General features: G+C 48.6%; 1 protein-coding gene across 1 annotated transcript in view; it reads right to left on the bottom strand.

Annotated features, from left to right (window-relative positions):
• The window catches only part of hyx (cell division cycle 73 hyrax), a 118,534-nt gene that overhangs the window by 71,396 nt on the left and 28,795 nt on the right, over positions 1–18,343 (bottom strand). Inside the window, exon 8 of the mRNA XM_084608873.1 lies at positions 15,381–15,482. Coding sequence (XP_084464999.1) covers positions 15,381–15,482 — 102 coding nt within the window. The remainder of the gene's footprint in view (positions 1–15,380; positions 15,483–18,343) is intronic.

Raw genomic sequence — 18,343 nt, 5'->3', positions numbered from 1 at the left:
ACTAACCCGCCAGTCGGTTCCGTGCCTTATCTTGCCGGTACTTTTGCTTAGTTGTGAGTAAATCTGCTTAACCAGTTCCACTGCTTCTGTGACATTTTTAGTGGAGCTTCCAGGTAGATCCCATGCACGAAGAGCCTCTGGCTGCCCCCTACACCCATCTACACACCGTGGACACGACACCTGTGCACAAGGCGAGCCGTCGCTTGAGAGGCTTAGCTCCCGAGTGTGGTCCTCTTGTTTACCCACCGCGAACCACGATGACTACAGCAGCAATCCAGACCCCTCAGCTTCCCGTGAGTGCCCAGCCGCTGATCTGCCATACTCCGCGTATTCCCACGCCATTCCATGGAGACAAGTTTGAAGACGTTGAGGACTGGCTGACCAGCTACGACCGGGTCGCTGTGTTTAATGCATGGGACAAGGAGCGGAAATTGCAGAATGTTTATTTCGCACTAGAGGATGCCGCCTAGATGTGGTTAGAAAACCATGAGGCTACCATTACCACCTGGCAGGATTTCCGGCGGCAGCTGATCGGAACATTTGGCAACGATGCAAGAAAAGAGATGGCCGAACTCGCTCTACAGTACTGAGCACAGTGGCCTAATGAAAGCGTCGCCATGTTTGTAGAAGAAATGACTCGTCTTTTAAACCGGGCGGATCCGTCCACGTCGGAGGTAAAGAAGGTACGCCACCTTATGCAAGGCGTTAAGGAGCAGCTGTTCGTTGGCCTTGTACGTGACCCTCCACGCACGGTGGCTGATTTTACGAAAGAAGCAACAAGCATCGAGCGTGCCTTGAATCAGCGATCTGTACATTTTGATCGCGCTGCAAACATCGCTGCCGTAGACTTCCGCTTGCCAATGGCCGGAAACGACAGTGAAGCCCTTTGCGAACTTATCTGAAGCATCGTGCGCGAAGAGCTGCAAAAGCTGCCCTTTCTCGAGCAACATCCACGTGTTGGGGGCATCTCAGATATTGTGCGCAAAGAGCTCTGCCAAGCAGTGCCATCAGTACCATCAACCCAGCCGCCTGCGCCACACATCATGATGTACAGCGACGTGTTGCGTACCCCTGCGCCTGAACCATCGGCACCCTGCAACCCTGCTCCTCCCACTCGTCCTCCACCCCAGTTTCGACTGGTGTGCCTGAAGCTCGACCACCCGTTCGCAAAGCACACGCCGAAAAATCTGCCTTTGTGCTTTCACTGCAACGAAGCCGGTCACGCTCTGCGCCACTGGCCGTACCGTCGGATGGGCTTGTGCGGATTTCCCCCTGATGCCCCTCGGCCGCGCTCTGGCAAAAGACATCGGGACATCGACCAATACCTCAGCGACAATGTCCCACCTGCGTCCCTCCAGCGACGCCAGTCCAGGTCACCATCGCAGAGACAGTTTTCCTCCAGCCACCGTTCTTCCTTCAGGCAGTCCCCAAGTCCGCGCTGGGAAAACTGAAGACGACGACCCTCGGGGGTAGAGCCGCCGTCGATGAACACTACGACCAACATCCTCCACTCACCGATTTGATCACACAGACCAACCTCCGACCCTTCACTCCGACCAACAGTCCGACCACTTTTCGACGATCGCCGAAGCTTTCCTCCGACGACCCCAATCAACGCACCGCACGATGAACGAGTCCAACGACCTCAGAAGCTTACCTTCGACGCCGCAATTTGACGCAACGAACGACCCGTCAGCCCGACGATCCCTGACACGTCGCACTTTGTCGACGGTGAGCTACATTTCGCCGAGATACCGATCGTCGTTGATAACCACAACATGACTGCCCTTGTAGATACCAGCGCTGATTTTTGCGTTATGACTCATGGCCTTGCTACCATTCTGCGAAAAGTCCCGACTCCTTGGCACGGAGCCCCGATAAGGACAGCCGGAGGGCATGTGGTAACGCCACTCGGAGTGTGCGCCGCTCGCGTCGAGATTCACCACGTAACTTTCTCGTGTTGCTTTGTTGTGCTAGCAGTGCTCCAAGGACCTGATTCTCGGCCTTGATTTTCTTAGAGAAAACGACGCAATCATTGACCTCCGCGACTTCATGGTGACTTTTTCCACTCACCGTGCTATTTCCGACAAGTACACACAGCACTGCGACGACTACACAGGCAGGCCAGTTTTCCGAGTGTGCGACGACCATGTCACTCTACCTCCACGCACCAGCTTGTTTGTTACAGTGCAGTGCGACAACCCCCCCGCCTTTCAAGGCCTCGCGGAAACGAACGTGAATTTATCGTTGAGCCTATAAGTCTGCGTCGCTCGGGGGGTCTTTGCCTTGAGAAATAAACGAACTGAAATTTTAACGAACTTTAGTGCCGAATACCGCCATTTACCGCAAGGTACAGCTATCGCTTATTTCGACGAAGTCAGTGCGCCATCCGCCCATAGCGCCCTTTTGCTGGCCAACGAGAGCCCTCCCGAGAGCACTGGACATACTGTTCAAACTGACGTGAATCCTGCTTTGTCTCTTACCCAGAAACGCCACCTTCAAGCAATTCTGGACATTTACCGTGACTGCTTTGCAGTCACTTCCAAAGTGAAACAGACGTCAGTAACCAAACATCGAATTATAGTTGATCCCACCGAGTGCCCTGTCCGCCAACACCTCTACCGAGTATCGGCGGAAGAACGAGAGGCTATTCGGGCGCAGGTTGATGAAATGCTCCGCGATGATGTAATCCAGCCGTTCACAGGTCCATGGGCCTCACCAGTTGTGCTGGTGGCTAAAAAGAACGGAGCACTCAGATTCTGCGTCAACTATAGGAGGCTTAACAAAATTACAAAAAAGCACGTCTCCCCATTGCCTCGAATCGATGACTCGTTTGACCGACTCCGCCACGCCCGATACTTTTCATAGCTCGATCTACGCAGTTTGTACTGGCAGATCGAAGTCGATGAACATGATCGAGAGAAGACCGCATTCATTACTCCTGATGAACTGTACGAATTTAAGGTGCTTCCCTTCAGTTTGTGTTTCACTCCCGCAACCTTTCAAAGAATGATGGACACCGTCCTAGCTGGCCTGAAATGGCAGACGTGCCTCATCTACCTTGACGTTGTCATTTTCTCTGCGACCTATGAGGAGCACCTCAAACGATTGACGGCCGTGCTAAATGCCATCCGCGGGGCCGGACTCTCACTAAAACCAGAAAAATGCCACTTTGCATTCCCAGAGCTCAAGTTTCTGGGTCACATCGTGAGTGCTGGGGTAATTAGCCCTGATCCAGAGAAGACGGCTGCCGTAGCTGCTTTCCCGACCCCCACTGATAAAAGTTCCGTGCCTCGATTTTTGGGCCTCTGTGCATATTACAGGAGATTTGTGCACGACTTCTCCCGAATAGCGGAACTACTGACTCGTCTCACAAAGGACGACCAGCCTTTCATCTGAGCCGACGAGCAGCAAAGGGCCTTCGAGGAGCTTCGCAAGCGCCTTCAAACAACACCCGTACTTGGTCACTTCGACGAGGAGGCTGACACAGAATTGCATACAGACGCCAGTAACGTTGGCCTCGGTGCAGTTCTCGTTCAGTGGCACGAAGGCGTTGAGCGGGCGATTGCTTACGCCAGCCGCACCCTGTCTCGTTCCGAAGCGAATTATTCTACTACCGAAAAGGAGTGCCTTGCAGTTGTGTGGGCAGTAACAAAATTTCAGCTGTATTCGTACGGTCGGCCGTTTAGAGTGGTCAGCTACCACCACTCACTCTGTTGGTTAGCGAACCTTAAAGATCCTTCAGGCCAGTTAGCCCGCTGGAGTCTCCCCTTACAGGAGTTCGACGTCACTATTGTGTACAAGTCCGGCAAGAAACACAGTGACGCTGACTGCCTATCCCGAGACCCTATCCCGTGTTCAATTGAAACAGATGACTCCGTTATTCTCGGCGCTCTCTCGACGCCAAATCTTGCTCAACAGTAGCAAGACGACACCGAACTGCGGCTCCTCACAGATTACCTCGAAGGAACCGCCTCATCGCCGCCTCGCCTTTTCATACGTGGCCTGTCGTCGTTCTGCTTGCGTGACGGCGTCCTCTACAAGAAAAACTACGCTTCCACAGACATTCAGTATCTGCTGGTTGTCCCAGCGCCGCTCCGTACCGACGTTTTGCAGGCATGCCACGACGAGCTTTCTGCCGGACATTTTGGTTTTTCTCGCACCTTGGCACGAGTACGACAGAAGTACTACTGGCCCAAGCTTGCCGCTATGGTTCAGTGCTATGTTAGGACGTGCTGTGATTGCCAACGTCGGAAGATACCACTTGTCAAGCCGGCTGACCTGCTGCAGCCTACTGTTCCTCCGCGAATACCTTTTCACCAAGTCGGTGTGGACTTGCTCGGGCCATTTCCTAAGTCATCACTGGGCAACCCGTACATTATAGTCGCCGCAGATTATCTAACCCGCTATTGTGAGACGAAAGCTCTTCCCAGAGGCATGTCTACTGATATTGCGAACTTTTTCATCTTTAATCTTTAACTGACAGAGGCACGGCATTTACTTCAGCTTTAACCCAGGAAGTGATGCGGCTCAGTGGCACTTGTCATCGCAGAACAACAGCTTACCACCCTCAAACGAATGGCCTTACTGAGCGACTCAATTAGACCATCGCAGATATGCTTTCTATGTATGTCGAGGAAGACCATAAGAACTAGGACCAGATACTACCGTATGCAACATTTGCGTACAACACCGCAGTCCAGGAAACGACCCGCTTCACACCGTTTTGTTTGGTGTACGGTCGCGAAGCTGTCACCATGCTGGACGCAATGCTACTGCCAGATGTTGCCCACCCATCGACTGCCGGTGCTGACCAATTGGTGCAGCATGCCAAGGCCGCTCGCCAACTGGCTAGACTGAGAGTCCCGGCACAGCAAGTTAAAGATGCTCGAAGTTATAACCTTCGTCTCAGGGAGGTAATTTACAACCCTGGCGATCAGGTTTGGGTGTGGACACCTGTTCGCCAGCGGGGTCGCTCCGAGAAGCTTCTGCGACGCTACTTCGGCCCGTACGAAGTACAACGCAAACTCAGTGACATCACCTACGAAGTGACCCCGCAAGGAACTGTTCGCTCATACCGACGGCAAGCACAGTCGGAAGTCGTACATGTCGCCAGGATGAAGCCCTTCTACTCCCGCTAGGTCAAGCTACATGTTTTTTTTTGCTTACTTTAACTGCTTGATGTGAACGCGGCATCCTCGCCGACTACGGTTATCCTCGACCTCGCCACTCGGCATCGGGACGATGCCTTTTCCACCGGGAGGGGCAATGCCGCAATGCTATCGTACTGCCGCCGCCATGTGGTGAGCTCGGGAGAATGGCACGTGCTCGTCTTCTTCGCTCTCGGTGCTCGCCCGTCAGTTGGTTCCGTGCCTTATCTTGCCGGTGCTTTTGCTTAGTTGTGAGTAAACCTGCTTGACCAGTTCCACTGCTTCTGTGACAGTATGTTTTGAAATGCCGTGCCTTTTGGAAGATTCACTTCTTTCTTCACTGCTTCCTCCACATACTTATTGATGTCTGACCAAAGACACAGCCTGGCATGCCACAACTGCAACTGCAACGTGACTGCAACATTCTCAATACATCGGTGGGCAACAAATTTGCGGGGGAATGTCGTCTGTCCAGTAACAAGAACAAAGTATCCCCTACGTGCCAAATAATTGTAAAAAAGCATGCATAGACTGGAGAGCAAGGTGTCCAGCCCCTATCTACGGTCAAGCAGTGCTCGAACTCTGCTGCACGCATGGAGGAAACTTTCCCGTGTGGCAGCGCAGCTGTTGGCAATGCTGAAGCCTATATAACTTTGCTTTTTATACAGTGGGAAGAAAATTTTATGCAAAGGCTTTAAGAGAAGCCTGCGCTACTCCTGCGCAGCGACGCACGCGTGCTTGCTATGTGCCGGTAAACCACTTGCGTCGCTACTGTGTATGCTCCCCACGATTATGGTGCACTGGGTGCCATAACTGAACTACATTTGCACTGTCTCCTTTCACTTCACTCCCAAACCTTGCTCTTGGAGCAGTTACCGGGCTACAGTAGTCATGCGTGGTGTCGAGCAGACATGGGAGTTAGTCTGCTTCGAATCGCACCCACACTAACACCCACATTGACACACCCACATTGACACACCCACACAAAACATGCGTTGCCTCATGGTGGGCTTCCGGTAAAGTCATCTGCAACAAAATGACTTGTGAAAACAAAAAATTTAAAGGATATTAGCGCTTTTCCGTGACCATCTACCCCACCACATCCAAATTCAAGGGTTTTCAAGGGCCTCACGAATATTCCAAGCCTCTCAAGGCCCTTGAAAACACTTCATCCAAATTCAAGGATTTTTCAAGGACCCACATGAACCCTAGATACTCTATTTGTCGCATAATCAACCCACTCGCATAATGAACCCATCCCCCACTATTGCCGCCAAAAATTAAAAAAAAAAAAAAAATAAAGCGCTAGGTGGCGCGTCCCTGTTTCGACCGCCGCATCCACAGCTCATTTAAGGGGGGACCCTGGTCTTAAGACAATATTTTTTATTTACTGGTAGATTTTGATGAAAGTTGCACCATTTATGCAGCTTTTTGTGCTGATTTCAAATATGCACATTAATTTTATGTAAGCCATTTAGTTATGAAGATATTGAGCACTTTATGTTCTTTGTTTAGGTGAGCTGTCAGTAAAACTACAGGAGCTATAATAAAACCCGACGTATCAAATCAATTTAGAACACGCAGAGAATGCAAAAATCAAGATTGAATGTCCTGGTTTCATTTTAACCAAAGTTACAGATTGTCAAAGTTCAGAGACAAAAAACCACCTTGACACTCCAGAAAACATGAAATTTTTAATAACTTTCCACATTAAATACCACAAATTAATTTATATTTTTGCACTGTACATGAGTTTACCTTTCTGGTGCAAAAGGAATTACAGCAATATCACAAGTAGAACCAGAGATATCGCACCTCCAAACATGTACCGTCCTCAATATTTTGAGAAATTGAGGAAAAACATGTTGATAAATTTTTGAAGCACCAAACTAACAGTAACTCATTAAAGTTGGTTCTGACTAGCTCCTGATGCCAATGCATCATTTCCCGTCGATATAATTCGCCCTCAAAGAATGAAATTTCCGGCAAACGGGACGCATGGTCCGAAGGCCGCCACCAAGACGAGTGCGTTTGCATCGTGACCTCCGCAAAAGTTGGTGCCAAGTTCTGGCGTGCGATCGCCATTCTCACGTTCATGCAGTAAACGCAGTCGGCCTGCAACTAGTGATAAGCTACCGCTGCTCGTCTTGCACCGTGTAGCATTCAGAAGAAAGTTTATTTCGACAAGATTTGGGATTCCGCTCAATCTTCCGCGTGTCGCGGGACGCTGCTTCGCAACTGCCGCTGCGGCTGGTCGCGGCGCTGCCTCACAGGGCGATCTATCTCGGCGTTGAAAGCTGCATTTGCTCATCTGCACCCTCATGGTTCCGTACACGGCAGATCAAGCCGCTCCTCGCTATCGCACTGAGCACGACCGGCTATGCTACGCCGTTATCAGGCCATCGCGGACTCGTCGCGGAGCGTCGGCGCTTCGTCATTGATTGCAGATAACCAGATGCGGCGATGCAGCGTCCCCGGCGCGTTTATCTCCTCTTGCTACTTTTTTTTAGGCTAATAACGAAGCGTGAATCTCAGTATTGTGCATTTCGTGTTGTGGTTACGATGAGGGAACGACGCTAGGCCGACTAGGGCTAAAGGAGAGACCTTTTCAAAATGGCGCCGGACCGCGAGCAGTCGACGCCGCCAGCCATCCAAAGCTCGCCTTTTGCTCACGTGCGGTGGGAGTCCAATAGCAGGGCGCATTTCACGCAATTTTATTCCTTTGTTTACCGCTTCGTTGGCTCGCTCATGGTCACCAACCGAGATATAGGAATGGCCTGAATCGCGATCTTTCGAACGACACCAGGATTATGCCTGCGGATCGCGTATTTCTCGAACTGCGGGATATCGAAATTCGGCGCGATTTGACCTCAGATTAAAGGGCCATACGCGCAGATTCTCGTCTTTGGAACGCTGTAACACGCAAATTAGGCGATATTTTTCAACAAAACTTCGGAGATAGCTGCGGAAAGAGCTCAGAATCGCGAAAACGAGAAGATTGAAAATCCGATTTTTTGACAGATTTTCGGCTGCAAAGACCCGGGTCCCCCCTTTCATTTAATGGCAGCGCGGCAAGATCTGCAGAGCGATGACGTCACGGCGTGTTTATCTTTTGACTATACCTTTTATAAATCCTGCGGTGGCAGGGAGCGAACTTGGCAGAGTGCCTGTGATGGCTTGATTGCACAAGCCTGGTTAGATTTAACACGCCGCGCTTGGGGCGGATGTAGTCCACTGCCACAAAATCATTGGAAAGCGTGATAGCTGTAACATTTGAAGCGAACAATGCTAAAAGTCGGTGTCATGCTCGCAGCTGACCGTGTGCTTTCGGTCAGCTGCGAAAAAAAAAAAAAAAAAAAAAAAAAAAGAAGCCGCTTTTTAGTGTCTGCAGCCACCGTAGCTTAAGCATGTTCAGCACAACACACACCGGAGAAAGCGTCTGCCACAGGCTGAGCCCAGGGGTAATGGCCGAGCTTGGCTGAGCTGGTTTGTCCGCGCATGCGTAGCGCATGCTGCTGCGAACGAAGACTGGGAAAGAGAAAGGAAGGGGAGAGATAAAGCTCGGCAAAGAGTGGGAACACCCTTGCGCATCGCTCTATCGTGTTTTTCCACTCTCCCTAATACCACGGCTACAATGGTTCCCTCTCGTTCCTTCACGCACATGGCTTGAAAACGTCACGTGCTAGCGCAGCAGCGATCACCGCAGATGCGCGCGCCTTAAGAGGAAAGGGCGCTATGCAGCCATCGGCAAACTGTGTTCTCTCATTCCTTCTGCGCGTGGCTTGAAAATGACATGTGGCAAAAGGCTGAGCGATCGTCTTTGGAGAAGGCGCACTTTCCAATGCGTGGTGCGGAGTTCGATACGTCGAACGACCAGTGAAACTGAGTTCGATATAACCAAAATTCGAAATATCCGGGTTCGACTGGAGTACGTCAATGACTTAGGCCTGCACCAAATATACTTGGTACAGAAAATGAAGTCTTTGTAAAATGAAACTGCCCAGTTTATTACCGAGCATCATCCAAGAACGTCGAGTGCAGTAGAAAACATTACGAACGACATTTAAGGGGGGACGCGGGTCTTAAACTGGTCAAAAATGGGCGAAAAATTGATTTTGAGAAAAACGCATTTTCGGAATGTTTGTACCTTTGAGCACTAGCCTTCAAAATATCAACACTGAATTCGGTCGGGAAATACGGTAAAATCGACTTTTAAAACGCCACGGGAGACTCGAAATCGCCAAAAAGGGATGAAAATTGTTCAAACTTCCCGCACGCGCCGCGGGTGAAGCAGCCGGCTGGCCGCCGCCATCTTGGACTTGTTTTGAAGCTTGTTTCTTTGTGCGCATTTTGCGGCATCTCCAAATGACGTCGCTCAAACAGAACGACCACCGTCGCGGGTTTTCCGAAAGCCGTTTCTGGTCCGCTGATTGGCTGGAGCGCGCGCTCACGAAGTGAGCCCCTCGTCTTGCGCTTCTCATTGGCCAGCGCGACTTACTTGCCACTTCTTTTGTTTTGTTTTTAACGTTCTTCGTCGCGGCTGCTGCTTCGCTCGTTTATGATGCGCTTTCGCGATCGTTATCAGTCGTTCCCGCAGCCGGTGCTGGTCTTTACACGTAGATCGGTAGACGTAGATATCAGGAGTGTATTGAAAACGGAAGCGCCTAGCGAGTGCGCGTCGAAGAACGAGTGCGGCGGCGCGCTGCCAGGGTCGCGCAGCGTGTTCTCGACCTAGCTGCAGCACGTCCGGCGGCATATAATCGTTTGCGAGCGGTTCAGATAGCATCGATAGATTTAACTGTTCAGCTGATACTCATGGTCCCCACCGACGCTACAACTTCGTTGATTTTTTATCGCGTCACTTCAGACGACAGGCGAGCCTGACATCGCGCCGTTGCCCGCGTTCCTCCTCCGCGGACGGTTTCGTTTTTTTTTTTGTTCCCCCCCCCCCCCCCCCCTTTTTTTTTGCAGATTGTCCAAATAATCGCGTCGCTGCGCTCAAGGGGTGTGAAAGTTCGAGCTTTAGCTCCAGCAAGGGACCCCGCGTGCGGCTCTGCATGCGCTTTACAGCAAAGTAGCAAAGTTTCATTCTGGAACATTAGCCAATTTATTAGGTCATTCCAGTATGCCGCTGTGCTCTAGCCTTAAACTTTGTGCAGGTTTATTAATATTGCAAGACTGTTTTATCGTTATTTTGAGTATTTGTTTGCCTTGAGGGGCACTGCCATAGGCATATGAGGTGGTAAATGAAGCTTCTCACGCTGGTTCTAGTGGCGGTATATTTAGACTTTGTGGCAAGCTTTTTTACCAGTATTTGGGGAGGGTACTGTTATATGTTTAGTATATAGCCTTTCTCATAAGAACAAAGCCTCACAACGATTCCATTTATATTACCACAGCTGCAGTGTAGCAAAAGGTCTCAAAATGCAAATACTTTTTTCTCAGTGCTGTTTCTGGACACTGCACTCAGCTTTACTGTGCTTTTTCTCTACATTGTCACCGAGTGACAATGACAAATTTAGCATCACTGCAGTCATATTGAAAAGATCAGGGGGTGATCCAACACTTACATCACTCTATCGAGATTTTTCAAATTGCCATTAAAATAATATTGCATGTCAAGAAATTTTGCTGATTTCCTAATGGCATACACTACCTTGGCCATGGGTAATGGTGATAGCTTCACGCCCGTATTCACAAACGCGCCTCGACTCGACGCTCCACCTCCACTCCTTGGAGCGGAGAATACAGCCGCTACTCCACTCCAGGGCCGATTTGGATTCATGAACGCCCCTCGGCGTTTCCTCCGACAAGTTCTCCTCGAGAATACCTCCTCCACTCGGAGCAGCGCAAGTGGCATATGGGGACGAGATTAAGATGAACTTTTGGCCCGAAAACTGCGTGCTGAACTGTGCAACATACTCAGTTTTTCATGTCAAGTCTTCTAAACAACTTTCGCAACCGACCTCGACGTTAACAGCATAGTGTAACTTGTTTTGCGGGCTGGATGAAAAGGGCGGCTGTAAAAACTGGCTGAAAATGTTTTCGCATCTGGCAACAGTCGCTGCTGGTGACGTAAGCTTCGAGAAATGGTGTGAATACTTCGGTTTATTTTTTGGAGTGAGATCTACGCTCGGCCTTTGCCGCTTTGCCTTTTTTTATTGCCAGGCTTTGACAGACCTTTTTTTTATTGACAGGCTTGACCGACTTCTTTTTTACCAGGCTTTTTTTTTTATTGCCGGGCGTCAAAATACATCGCAGGAAACAAAAGTACAAGCCGCGAACTCCTACGAGCATGGCTCTGGCCTGCTCGGAGGCGAGCTAAACATGCGTGCTGCTTCGCAGCGCATTGCAGCTTATGCACGCTGAATTCGACCCTCCCGACGAAAATGCCGCGTGCGGTTTCCAAACAAGTAGGGAGCCCTAATTGAAAACGTGCTTGAAAAGCCATGCTCTTCATCGGCCGCGAATATCCCTCCGTAGGAGGAGCACACCAGCGCGCTCCCTCGACAGGCCGCGCCTGCCGCGCGTCCGCAGACGTACTACGTACCCTCGGGCGACGGGCAAGCCATTTATGTCCGCACAGTCCCACCGCGCCCCCGGTGCTCGCCAGCTTACTGGATACAACACGCTGTTCCCCCACAAGTTCGGCGCCGTCTGCGGAAGCACGCGGAGCGAGCCACGGAAAGTGCGCCGCCGCAGCTCGACTCCGGCCGCGGGCGAGCTCACCATTTGGCCAAATCGCGCCTCAACTCTGCACTCGGTGGGCTCCGAAAATGTTACCCATTTATCCAGTGACGACTTGTGCCCGCGCCACACACGCGCAATGCGACGATGCGACGATCAAACAACACAGACGTCGGTGGCTGATCACGGTTATCCATGTTCGGCGTGAGCGGCAGGGACGGCCGGAGGCTAGCCATGACCACATTCGTAAAACGATAGCGTGCCAGAAGTCCCGGGTCACTGTCACTCTCAGCTGATGCTTTAGAGAAAGGCTCGGTGCATCCTTGTCGTATCTTCTTTCGTGAGACTTTTGGTATACCGGTAGAACGAATTCCACACAGCGAGCGAGCGATGCGATGTCGGCCATGTTTACAAGCGGAGTGGCGTTCGAGGAGCGGCCAAGGTAGCGTCGTCGCAGACTCGAGATTCTCGAGAAAACTCAAGTTTTCTCCGCCACTGGAGGAGCGATTCGAGTGGAGATTGCTTTATGAAACGAAAAACAGGCCTCGAGGGCCGCTTGGAGTAGAAGTTCGAGTGAAGGCGTGTTTGTGAATACGGCGGTCAGTTTTAGTTGACATATTCCAAATCCAAAGACAGTTTTGGAAATGGGAAGAGCATGACATTTTTGGTGAGAAATATCACAGTGAGGCTACTGATTGTTCAAGTTATAATATGTGGTCAAACTTCAAATGCCGTTTTCTCAGTTTCATATTTTTGGTCGATCTCTACAGTCTTACGCAGGGTTTTGATAACTTCTTTTTAGTTCACACAAATAACTTTGGTACCATTTTCTTCAGAGAGAAATGAAGTACCCGATGACATTTTTAATATTTTAGTTTAGGCAATGGATAAATGTCAATTTGAGATTAGCTTAATGCGTTCATAAATAATGCAGCCTTTTACTCTCACCATAATATGTGAGGATGACGTGCCTTTTTGAGAAAAACGAAGGATGTCATCGGGTATGGGAAGACTTCGGCTATCAATCTATGCAATTAAAAGCAACGAAAAGCAATGAGAAAGTTCATCAAAGCTGCGCAAGAAATTCACTAATTAGTATGCTCTGGACTTTGTTAGATAACTTTTGATCTAAGACCACCAGCTCAATTATAACTACATTTTTGAAATCAGGAGAGAAAACCACATCTGTGTGCAAAGTTTCGTGAGATTCTAGCCATAACTAAAAAAGTTAGTTTTAAGACCCTCGTCCCCCCTTAAGACTGCTTACATGCTGAGAATGTGATAGCATGAGGTGGATTATGAAGTGTATTAAAAGGAGTGGAGTGAGGTGTATTAGTAGTAGTAGCATGCAAAAGCAGCTGAATCTCATAACGAACACAGATAAAGTCAAACCTCAATATAACGAACACGCATATAACGAATTATTGAATATATCGAACTCTTCCGAAATTATTTTGTCAAACACATTTTTAATTTCCCATAGCGAACACGGTTCGGCATAAAACGAATATTACGAACTTCGCGACGCCAAGCACTACCTCACTTTAATAGCAGGAGGCAGGCTTCGTTGCACTACATGTGTGTTGTGCGGCGCAGCAAACGTTCTGGACTACCTCGCAAGCGTTGACAGCACCACAAATGCCACGACGGCATTGGGAGTTGACAGCCAAAGAAATCCATGGCCTCCGAGATCACCCCCGCGCGCCTGATTGCGCGCGCGGAGGTATCTCGGAGGCCATAAGAAATAGTTCGCATCTCACAATCGCTGACAAAGCCGTTTAGGCAGCGACGGCAGCGGCGCGATAAAATGTTGCTTTTGCCTTTTTGTTTTTTGTGTCTCGCGTTTTTAGTGTTAGCAGCGGCGTCGCGGCGTGGCCGTTGTAGCGTTCGGCGGAGGCTGCGTCGGTCGTCGTGTCGAGTGTGGTGCGTGGGTGTGCATAGAGCTGTGATGGCGGTGAACGTGAAAAAAAAGAGCAGCACTGACCAAGACCAAGCTCAAGATAAAATCAGGGCCTTCAAGGCAGTTTACAAGGAGACTGACTGACACTCTTCTCTTGAAGCTTCTTACGAACTTGCTGGGAGCATTGAAGCGGCATCGAACAGCGTGAAAGACGAAACGATTGCCAACTGCTTTCGGCACGCAGGTTTTGTTCCAGCAGAGGCCCGTGCATCAAGTGACTATGGGGACGATCCCGACGAAGAAGAAGCAGAGCTCCGCGAGCTCGATAAGCCTGGAACGATTCTTCGAGTTTTGTTAGTGACATGCCCGCAACAATGACTGTAGAGGACTTTGTAGGCGGCGACCACGGCTGTATTGACAGACGCTGAAATCGCTGTGGAAGTTTCTGAACATCCCGCAGATGAAGCTGAGGCTTACCCTGCAGACGATGAGAACATTCAGAGTTCACAAGAAGCGCTTGCTGTATTACATTTACCGCGACGCCACTGCAGTGCTATTGAGAGCAGTGGGTTTGCCTTTGTTGAGTGTTTGCAAACTGTGGAACAGGGCATGATACGGAACACGATCAACACAAAAAAGCAGGCCACGATAACGCAGTTCTTTGCACGTAAATAAATGGACGTGACTGAAGTAGGCACCCTCCGAGTTGCTTGCTTTGCCTTCTCCGATTGAATTTTGCTGCTCTTGTGTGTATTTTCTACGAATTTTTATATTACAAATAATGAATAGAGCGAACTATTTTCAGATTTTTTAACTGTTCGTTATAACGAGGTTTCACTGTATAACAAATTATCAAATAAAATGATGTGCTAAAAGCAAAGTTTGGTTGGCCCAGGTTTTATTTAAATGAGAGTTTTATCTGTATGAATGAACAAAAAAATTCCAAATTTTATGCTTGATCGTTTAAACAAATTGGTTTCTGCAATCATGTGGCTAAAAATGTGTAAAGGAATTAGAAAAAAAACAAACAATATTTCGATCGCTTGAATTGACCCCTGCAGAAGTGTGTTTAAATTGCCCGCGCATTCACACGCCATGCCATCCAAGGGGCAGCAACAAAGACTAGAAACAGAGCCCAAACTGACTGACCAAAAAACTGTCATCTGATTTCTAAAAATGATGCAAGTATTGTGAGCCAGAAAGAGAAGCTCTATGGAGCGCAGATGATGGCAACATGACCAAAATTGTGCCGCCTGTTTGTGAGCTTGGGCAACATCCCTAGTTGCCCGCTCAATTTTGCTCTCAAACACAGAACGAAATGCGACATTTCATGTTTACACCAAGCTTTTAATGTAAAGATTGTGCACCTTTCTGTTGTCCATACTACAGCATCTTTTGCTTGCTTTTACTAGCCGAGTTGTTTGCAGGAATTTGTGCATATAATTTTAGAAAAATATTAGATATAAAGAACAAATTTTTGTGCCAAATCCGATTTGGTTGTAACGAGCTTCGAGCGTACTGCACATATGCATTGACTATCTGAAGGACCACTGTGACCATGTCTTGTCCGTTCTCCTTGGGTGATACTCTTTTTGCTACAGAAGTATAGCAAGAGAGGAGCAGTAAGTACAACCACACATTACCCTGGGTGCCTGGGAAGTCTCAGGGGCCTGCTGCTTGTTGGTGACCCCTTCCTCCCGCATCTTGATAGACTGCAGGATCGGGAAGATGGACTTGGCAAAGTTCTGCACAAGGAGAGAACAAGCAGCTTTTACGCTCGGCTGTCGAATATACACGTGCAATGGCCGCACTTTCTTTTTCAGCTCTAATAAGTGCGGCCTTTAAATGGGGCCAGCACTTTGCCGCTCAATTTTTCCCATCAATGCATTGACCCGGTTATGCGGCCTCCTTCGGTGCATTGATATGCATATTCATAACCAATTAGTGCAGCCATCAATACATAATGCATGGAAAGTTTGGATACAAAGTGCACCTGAACACTGACACAAGCCACTAGTGGTTGCTTGATCACTACGTTGCATCGCAAATTAGCGTAGCCCCGTTGAATCCTTCAAAAGGCAGCAGTGTGAAAAGCAAAATTCTAATCTGTCTAATCTGAATATTTTTCGAATACTAACAAGTTATGTCACAGATGAAATCTTCAGTCAACTATGACCAGAAAAGAGCAAATTTACTGGGAATAACTGCAGCCAGCACTTCTCAGCTAAATTTCTGGGTGCAAAGCCAATACTTATATAGATAACGAAAATTGGTAACAAATAGAACATTTTCGAATCATTTCAGAAATTAGAACAGATAGTCGGTTGAAGGTAAAGAGGAATACAGCCCCATAAAACACAATAATGCAAAGCGAAAAAAAGGAGATATATAGCGTATTTGTCAACCAGGTAGTGAAATAAGGGAATCAAATTTTTCTTGTTTTACGATAATGATTGCTGTTAGTGAAAAAAAAAAAATCAAACACCAGAGTTGGTCACATAGAAGAGGATGTCATGAAGCACTGTAAGGTGGCTACCTCCTTACGGGAAGGGTGACATCAGTGGTCGATTAACCCCTTCACTGCTTTGTTATATCAACGAATTTCTTAACAAAACTGCTTATTTTTTTAGTGCTGATTTCGGTTATTATGTTGCCATATGTAAAAGACGTTTATGTGGTAGAAAAAAACGATATTAAGAGGTCAGTGCTGCCATCTGTCGAGCAAAATGCCATCTAAGCCACAAACGAGCGCTGCTCGTTCGAAACGCTGAAGGGAAGAACCTATTCAGTGAGGACGAGCTATAGTCATCCAAAACGGTTTGGGGACTGCTTTGCAAGGACGAGCCCAGCTCGTCCGAAACGGTTAAGGGGTTAACGGTTAGGCAGGGCGCAACACGACCGCTCGTGACAGCCACTCCTTCCACACTCCCTCACAAAGCTGGTGAAAAAAATTATGGGGGACTCAAACTCCACCTTCAAGGGTATCACGCGACAGCGTAGGCTACCATCAACATGTAAACCCCCCTTTAACCAAGCCGTATGAACGTGCGTGTAATGAATACAAGGCAGATTCTCCTGAGCTGGCAGCTCCTGTCAAACGTAATGTCAGACAACCCTACGTCCAGTTAGTCTCGGCCATGTTTTCCGTCAGCGCTATGCTCGTGATTTTCCGCTCACAACGTCAGCAGACAGCTGCTGACGCTAGATTTTCGGTAAATGGGGCCTTTGACTTCCATACAAAATGTGGCTTGTGCAATGGCCCCAGGAATGCAGTGTTCACAATGACAGGCAGGCCACTTAGTGCTCGTGTGTTGGTTTCACCGCACTACAATGGACTGCAATGAATATTCATCCTACATCAGGCACCTGCCGTGCCCAGTGTAGCATGAACGAAATCGCAAGTTTCTCTGCAACAAAGTGCCACGTGCTCGCTTAGTGAGCATCATTACACGGTTTTTCTGGGGTGATCAGTTGAGAGACGCTCATCACTGAAAACTGAGGGGGCAACTTATATTCAGCATCGCATGTTCTGAGTGTGATGACTTTTGTACATCTTCTAAAACATGCTAAAATCTCAAGAGTAATTTGTACACACCACTTTTCAAGCTTTTCACGCATGTTGAAAAACTGCGATTATCCTTGAAAAATTGACTTTGGGTACTTTGGCGACTCGAGTAACCTTGATCATTCCTCTTTGACATATCAAAACAACTATGACTTTACTGCTCAATCCTTTCCCAATGACAGCCCCATATCGGTGGTTTCAATGTCACACTTTCCCGCTTTCACTGAGCTCCTGGACAACTGGAGCTACCCAGAAGGTACCCAGGCAGTAAGAGAGGACTGTTCTTTGAGTTTTGCTACTGCTTCATTTTTCCGTCATATGATGAACTCAGAGACGAGTCAGGTGACGCGTGCATCGTTTACATGATCACATCGGCATCAAGCAGCGCAGCCTCATAGAAACAGCTCGTTTCCTCAGAGTCTGATGCATCTATGGACAAATTCTTGTATTACTACAGCAACAAAAACACAGAAGGAACCTTCGGTCCGGGAGATTTAAGCGGGGACAGTGAAACTGTGTCAAATTTACTCGAAATGCCAACAGGCATCCACCTTTAGGTTCCACTTTCTTCTCTGCATCGTTTTGCGGGAGTCGCACACTGATCTAAAGACATCTTCTGTGTTCTAGAGGCCACAGTCTACAGGATGTCAGCATCTTTGAAGAGTAATCACTTGCCGGCAGCCGCACAGTCTTGTCTTGCCCTACGAGACCACCTAGTTGATACTGATGTTGATAACATCCACAAGTCCCTCCTGTAACAAACCCATGTTTGAAAAAAACTTTTTCCTTTAAAACTTAATGCTATACGCTTTAGTATCAAACATGCCCGGTTAAGTGGGAACCTGCAAGGCCCAAAAACTACCACTTTTCTGCGGGAAGCAAAATTTTAAAACACTCGAGGTAGCGCTGAGAGGCACATATGTGACCTATCTTTGCATGATGCATCTAACCACACCATCGCTCGCAATGAGGCTCGTGTAAGCCGGAAGGCCTATGCGTTTAATTTCTGGAGGCTTGCTTCACATTCACAGAACTAATACA

Source organism: Amblyomma maculatum, chromosome 7 (assembly GCF_055883805.1).
Source record: "Amblyomma maculatum isolate TAMU_Amacu chromosome 7, ASM5588380v1, whole genome shotgun sequence".
In the NCBI taxonomy this organism is placed as follows: Eukaryota; Metazoa; Arthropoda; class Arachnida; order Ixodida; family Ixodidae; genus Amblyomma; species Amblyomma maculatum.
This window is presented reverse-complemented; position numbering and strand designations above follow the sequence as displayed.